The sequence below is a fragment of the Sapajus apella genome, unplaced genomic scaffold, assembly GCF_009761245.1.
Source record: "Sapajus apella isolate SASKATOON/1434 unplaced genomic scaffold, GSC_monkey_1.0 scaffold43, whole genome shotgun sequence".
Classification (NCBI taxonomy): Eukaryota; Metazoa; Chordata; class Mammalia; order Primates; family Cebidae; genus Sapajus; species Sapajus apella.
Window position 1 is genome coordinate 2,177,232 of NW_022436983.1, and position 6,184 is coordinate 2,183,415.

Here is a 6,184-nt window from a genome sequence, read left to right on the forward strand (position 1 = left end):
TCCTGAGTAGCTGGGATTACAGGCACGCGCCACCATGCCCAGCTAATATTTTGTATTTTTAGTAGAGACGGGGTTTCACCATGTTGACCAGGATGGTCTCGATCTCTCGACCTCGTGATCCACCCGCCTCGGCCTCCCAAAGTGCTGGGATTACAGGCTTGAGCCACCGCGCCCGGCCCTGACAGATGGTTCTTATTAATAAATACACAGATGTTCTGCATATACACGTAACTCAGGAATACCAGGTAGGCAGCTGTTACCCGCCTACCACTAATTACAAACTAAAAGTAACTTCCACGAGGGAGCCATGGGGGCAGGGTAAACTGAATGTTTCTCAACAATTCATTATACTGCGTGTTTTTAAATTACTAAACTTTTGTCTTTTTAGGCAATTTTAGGTTCACAGCAGTTCCCATCTTCTTCACCCACTCCTCACCCCCACCCCCGCCCCGGCCATGCATAGCCTCCCCTACTGTCAGCATCCTGCACCGGAATCTGCATGTACATTGACACATCATCATCCAGAGTCCACAGTTTACATCAGGGTTCTCTCTTGGTGTTGTACATTCTACATACGCTTATATTTGATCGAGAGCAGTGTTTTTCTGAAAATTCATGGTTGGTTTATTTGTTTATTTGAGGCAGAGGCTCGCTCTGTCACCCAGGATGGAGAGCAGTAGTGTGATCTCAGTTCACTGTAACCTCCACCTCTTGGGATCAGGCAGTTCTCTCACCTCAGCCTCCCAGGTAGCTGGAAGTATGGGCAGGAGCCACCACACTTGACTAGTTTTTAAATTTTTTTGTAGAAACAGGGTTTAACTATATTGCACAGGCTGGTCTTGAACTCCTGGCCTCAAGTGATCCTTCTGGCTTGGCCTCCCAAAATATTAGGATTACAGATGTGAGCCAGTGTGCCCCACTCATGGTTTTATTTTAGTTGCTTAGAAAGATACTATGTTTTCATTAAAACTATCTGCATGAAAATTGGTAATTTTTAAAAAGGCTCTGGTTTCTGGGCATTTTAAATGTAGGAATTTAAGCTGATAGAGGGATTTTAGAGAGTTGGAAAGAAATGTAAAGAGCAGAACTGGGCTCCCTTTGTGAACTGTTCAGAGGGAAGACTCAGCAGAGCAGGTTCCTGCATTACCTGAAGGTATGCCTATTGCATCTGTTTTCCTTTAGTGCCTCAAAAACATTGAAGTTAGTTAGGCATAGAAAAATATCAGATTGTTGATGCTCAAACACTCGGAGTTTACAAAAAGCACATTGCCCTACATTATTTTGGTGGAGCCTCCTGGTCTCCAGTGCCTAGCAAGGCAGGTGGTATCATTCTGGCTTCACAAACAAGGAGACTGCGGCCAGATCTCAAGCCCAGCCCTCTGCCTTGCATCCAGTTTTGCCTTCCTGCCCCTCCTCTGCTCTGTGGTAGCTAGGCTCCCTCCCACATTTAAGTTACGAGGCATTGGATTTAGTCAGTAACCCGTATTGTAAGAAATGGATACTTGAAATGTCTACCCCTTCAGGACACTTTTGAGAGGTAGAGCTGCAGTCATCACTTGAGGGTCTGCTCTGGGTGAGGCCCTTTTCCTCATCGTGAACTTGAAAGATCAGTGTGACAGTTTCTCCTGAGATAAGCAATCCCATCTGAAGGGGATAGTCTTTTTTTGGGTAGATTCAGGGTCTCCCTGTGTTGCCCAGGCTGTACTTAAACTCCTGGGTTCAAATGATCTTCCTGCCTTGGTCTCCCAAAATGCTGGAATTACAGGTGTGTGCCACCAGCTCCAGCACCCCCATAGTCTTTTAATTCCTCAGATTTTAAAATAAGTTATAGCTGTAATGTCTGGTTTTCTTTCTCATTTGTCCACTGTTTTATGGCATCCGCATGCCTGGTCCCACACCTGAGCACTGAAGAGCAGGGTCTCTGGAGCCTGGCATCATGGGGTGGCCCCCAACTTCCCCCACTCACGGTGGGAAGGTTCCTTAGTCTGAGCCTGTTTCCTCATCCATTGCCTGAGGATAAACCTGCTTCAGGATTGTTGGTGAAAAGGCTGCCCTCACCCAGCCTCTGTAATGCCACTGCATACCACCACTGCTTAGTACTGTTTGCTGGGTTGGTGTCATTCTCATTTTACCAAAAAGTGAGGCTCAGAGAGGTCAGACAGCCACTAAATGGCAGACCTGGGATTTGAAACCAGAGCTCTGCTCAGGGGTCGACCGAGTGCTCCCCAAAGGCCAGATGGTAAATACTGCAGGCTTTCCAGGACTTCAGCTCTCTGGCAGCTACTCAACTGCTGCAGCTCCACAGTAGCTACATGCAGTATTAAACATGCAGGGTGGCTTTGTGCCAGCAAAGCTGCATTTGCAAAACAGGCAGCATCCTGGTCTCGGCCCTCAGGCTTATAGTTGCTGAGCTGACCTGTGTTCCGTTGCCTTTTTTTTTTTTTTTTTTTTGAGTTGGAGTCTTACTCTGTCGCCCAGGCCGGAGTGCAGTGACACGATCTCACCTCACTGCACCTTCCGCCTCCCAGATTCAAGTGATTCTCTTGCCTCAGCCTCCCAAGTAGCTGGGATTACAGGCGCTCACCACCACGCCCAGCTAATTTTTGTATTTTTAGTAGAGATGGGGTTTCACCATATTGATGAGGCTGGTCTCAAACTCCTGCCCTCAGGTGATCCACCCACCTTGGCCTCCCAAAGTGCTGGGATTACAAGCGTGAGCCACCATGCCCAGGCTCCCATTGCTTTTTCTCTGAAGAGACTTTAAGACTTGGAGTCTGGTTTAAAACAAACAAAAAAATCTGCTGGTTGGAATGGGAGGTGTAAAATCTGAATTCACTGTAGGGTCACAATTCCAGCCTCAAGTTTGCACTGCGCCTTCCTGGTGCTGGCGGGGTGCATGTTCTGCCTTTACCACTAGGTGGAAGCAGTTGGTAACCATAAACCTTTTGCTTTGCGGGGTTAAAAGACTGAAAAGAACCATAGAACCTTTAAGCATATGTAGCCAGTTTAAGCCCTGTCTGCACTGTTTTAGCTACAAAGATACTGTCAAGTGAACCATTTACAGTTGTGCTTCGTGTTGTTCCACTCTCAGCCATGCGTCTCACGGTCGCTCCAGAAGACCTAGCCCAGCCCGTTTCTAGGTTAGCATTTGAAATGGTCTTGGCCTGGTTTAACCATCAGTAAATGAGGCCAGATTATGAAAACCTTTTTCTCTCAAACTAGGGATCCTCTTTTTCTCTACAATAGTTAAATTGAAAATTTTTGATGTACTCTATTCGTTTATTTTGGTGGGTGACCTGATTTTTAAAATTTTTTAGATTAGTCAAGCACAGTAGTGAGAAGGGGAGAAAGAGTAGAACAAGGAGTATCTGAACGATCAGTTGAGATAACTCACCACGGTCTACCATTCGGGAGTAACTGACTGAGCCATCAGTTGAGACAACTCACTGCCTTTGACCAGCCAGTGGCTTGTTTTTTTAGTGGTGTAGTAAGACATAAAGTTCCTGTAGTCATTCTTAATCTCCTTGGAAAAGAGATGAATATTGTTTGGTTTCAAAAGCTCATTAATATAGCAGAAGCACTCTGTTTCTGTTGGAAGGGAGATTTTTGGATGAATTTTCCTGTGTTCATTGAACAAATGTTTCCTAAGCTCTTCCTTAGTGCCTGGCACTGGGAACAGAAAAAGGAAGAAGAGGAAGCTGTGCCCTCGGGGTGTTCTCAGGCACAGTGGTGAGCTCTGGTGGCGAGAGCCGCCCGCCTGCCTGTGTGGCTGGTGCATCAGGATAGAGCAGGAGTTCACGGAGGAGCTTTGTCACTTCCCCCTCCCTAAATCTGTTCTGTGTCCCACGTCACTGAGTGGTTCAGCATCACCCAGTCACCTGGGACAGATAGCTGTGAGTCATCCTTGAAGCCTCCTCGCCTAGTCCTTCATTGCAAACCTTCATTTCCTCTGGATCACTGTCACCAGCCTAGTGCAGGCACCACCAGCTCCCACCCAGACAGCAGGTTCCTTTCCTTCTCCCTTCTGGTCCCAGCCTAGTCTCTGTGCGAAGGCCAGACCGAAGAGGGCTCCATGCTCCGTGACATGGAGTTCAGTGTGACCTTCAGGTGCTGGAGAGTTGGCAAGGGCTTTCCATGGGGAACTGGCTATGCCCCACTTTGCACTCAGGAGAGTTAGCTTTTGGGTGCTCGGATGGGTTGAAGGGGTACACAGCTGGAAGGGAGAGCTATAATCATGCAGAGATTCTTCCCCTTTAAAGCAAGGGAAAGGTACAGAAAGGAGATCAAGTCGAGAATGGTGCTTGTTGGCCTTGACCTCACTCTTCAGGGGCACCTCCTTTATGCCGTGGATATCGTTGGCCAGACGGACTGATGAAGGCCCAGCCCCTTTAAAGAGCAAACAATAAACAAGGAAATGAAATGTTTATAGATTGTGATAGATTGTGCCAATTCTGGGAGGGCAGTAAATAGGGTGCAGTGATAGAGTCAACAGAGGAACCTAATTTGGAGGGGTGGGGGTGGTCACAGATACCCTCTCTGAGGGGTTTTTGTTGATGCCCAAACTGAAACCGAAGGGGCAGGGCACTGCGAAAAGCTGGTCTCTGGGTGGAGGGAGCAGCCCTTGAGCTCTTCCTGGAGCAGGAGAGAACCTGTTGTATTCAGTAAGGGAAACTCCAGGTGGGAGAGTGATAGGGATGGGTATGGGGAGGGAGGTTAGGCCCTGTGTGCAGTGGGAGAGACTGGTGACTACCTGCTGTGGAGGGGCAGAGCTCAGGGCATTCATGCTTAAGAATCCCAGTTTTCATATTATGTTTGCCAAGAAGTAGCCAACTGGTGGGCATGGTGGTGTGAGGATGCAGAAGGAAAGTAGTTTTTGAGAATGAATGTTGTTTCTACCTGCACACACACATGCATGTCTGCTGTGCTGTGGTTGTTTTTGAGGCATCAGGGTGTGTGTTGCCACGTGTTGATCCCGGTGGCTTCTGCCTTCAGCGTTACTGTACCCAACTCATGCTTCCTCCAGCACTTCTGAATTGACAGTTGAGCTTTGTTGTAAAATAGTGATGTAACTGTCATTTACTGACACTCCCCCAACACTTAAAAGTTTAGCAGCTGCGTTTAACTTTCACATATTTCATTCTGACTGGTTTCTCTCAGCCTTTGCTCTACACAGTTTTAAAAATACTTTTGTGGAGGGCTTTTAAGAGCTTGGAATGCTGAGTAGATGTTTTTGAATGGCTAGTTACGTGCTGTAATAGTGAGTTGAATTGGTAAGTAATCTTTCTTGTCACATAGCCCATTAGAATGTCACCTTTTCTGTTTCTGCTTTGCAGGTCATTACACCTACTCTGAGAATCGGGTGGAAAAGGACGGCCTAATTCTTACAAGCCGTGGGCCTGGGACCAGCTTCGAGTTCGCGCTTGCAATTGTTGAAGCCCTGAACGGCAAGGAGGTGGCAGCTCAAGTGAAGGCTCCACTTGTTCTTAAAGACTAGGGCAGCAAAGTGTGACAATCACCTAGAGAAACAGGCCTTAGGAATCTATTCTCACTGTGTTCGCTCTGAACAGAACAATGGTAGGTTAATGTGTTCCTAAGCTGCCCTCATTACTGCTTTTGTGAAGTATAGTTGTGAAGTCATAACTACACAGAGGTCTTCCAACCTACAAATTGTGTCTATACATTTCTAAGCCTTGTTTGCAGAATAAACAGGGCATTTAGCAAACTAATGATCGTTCCTTGTTTTGTCTCTCATTTCTTTTGTGAAATTCCTTATTACCTTTGTTTGCAACTCTTAACGGTCCAGCAAGGAGGAAAAGCATGCAAGTAGAATTTTAAGAGGCTTGTGATTTTCTCCGCTTATTAGCTAGGTGTTTTTAATATGCTAGTAAAAAATACCAATGAGGGCTAGGTGTGGTGGCTCATGCCTGTAATCACAGCACTTTGGGAAGCCCAATCAGGAGGATTGCTTGAGGCCAGGAGTTCAAGACCAACCTGGGCAATATAGCAAGACTCCATCTCAACAAAAAAATACAAAAATTAGCCAGGCATGGTGGCATGCACCTGTAGTCCCAGCTACTCAGGAGCCTGAGGTGGGAGGATCGCTTGAGCCCAGGCCCTCAAGGCTGCAGTGAGCTATGATCACACTGCTGCACTCCAACCTGGATATAGCAAAACCTGATATAGC

The 6,184-nt window shown here is 46.9% G+C and overlaps 1 protein-coding gene across 4 annotated transcripts in view; it reads left to right on the top strand.

Annotated features, from left to right (window-relative positions):
• PARK7 (Parkinsonism associated deglycase) overlaps positions 1 to 5,726 on the top strand; it is a 22,900-nt gene extending 17,174 nt beyond the window's left edge. For all 4 annotated transcript variants that reach the window (XM_032300280.1, XM_032300282.1, XM_032300283.1 and 1 more), the window contains one exon: positions 5,334 to 5,726. In XM_032300280.1, coding sequence (XP_032156171.1) covers positions 5,334 to 5,494 — 161 coding nt within the window. In that variant the 3' untranslated portion in view covers positions 5,495 to 5,726. The remainder of the gene's footprint in view (positions 1 to 5,333) is intronic.
• The last annotated feature ends 458 nt before the right edge of the window (positions 5,727 to 6,184 follow it).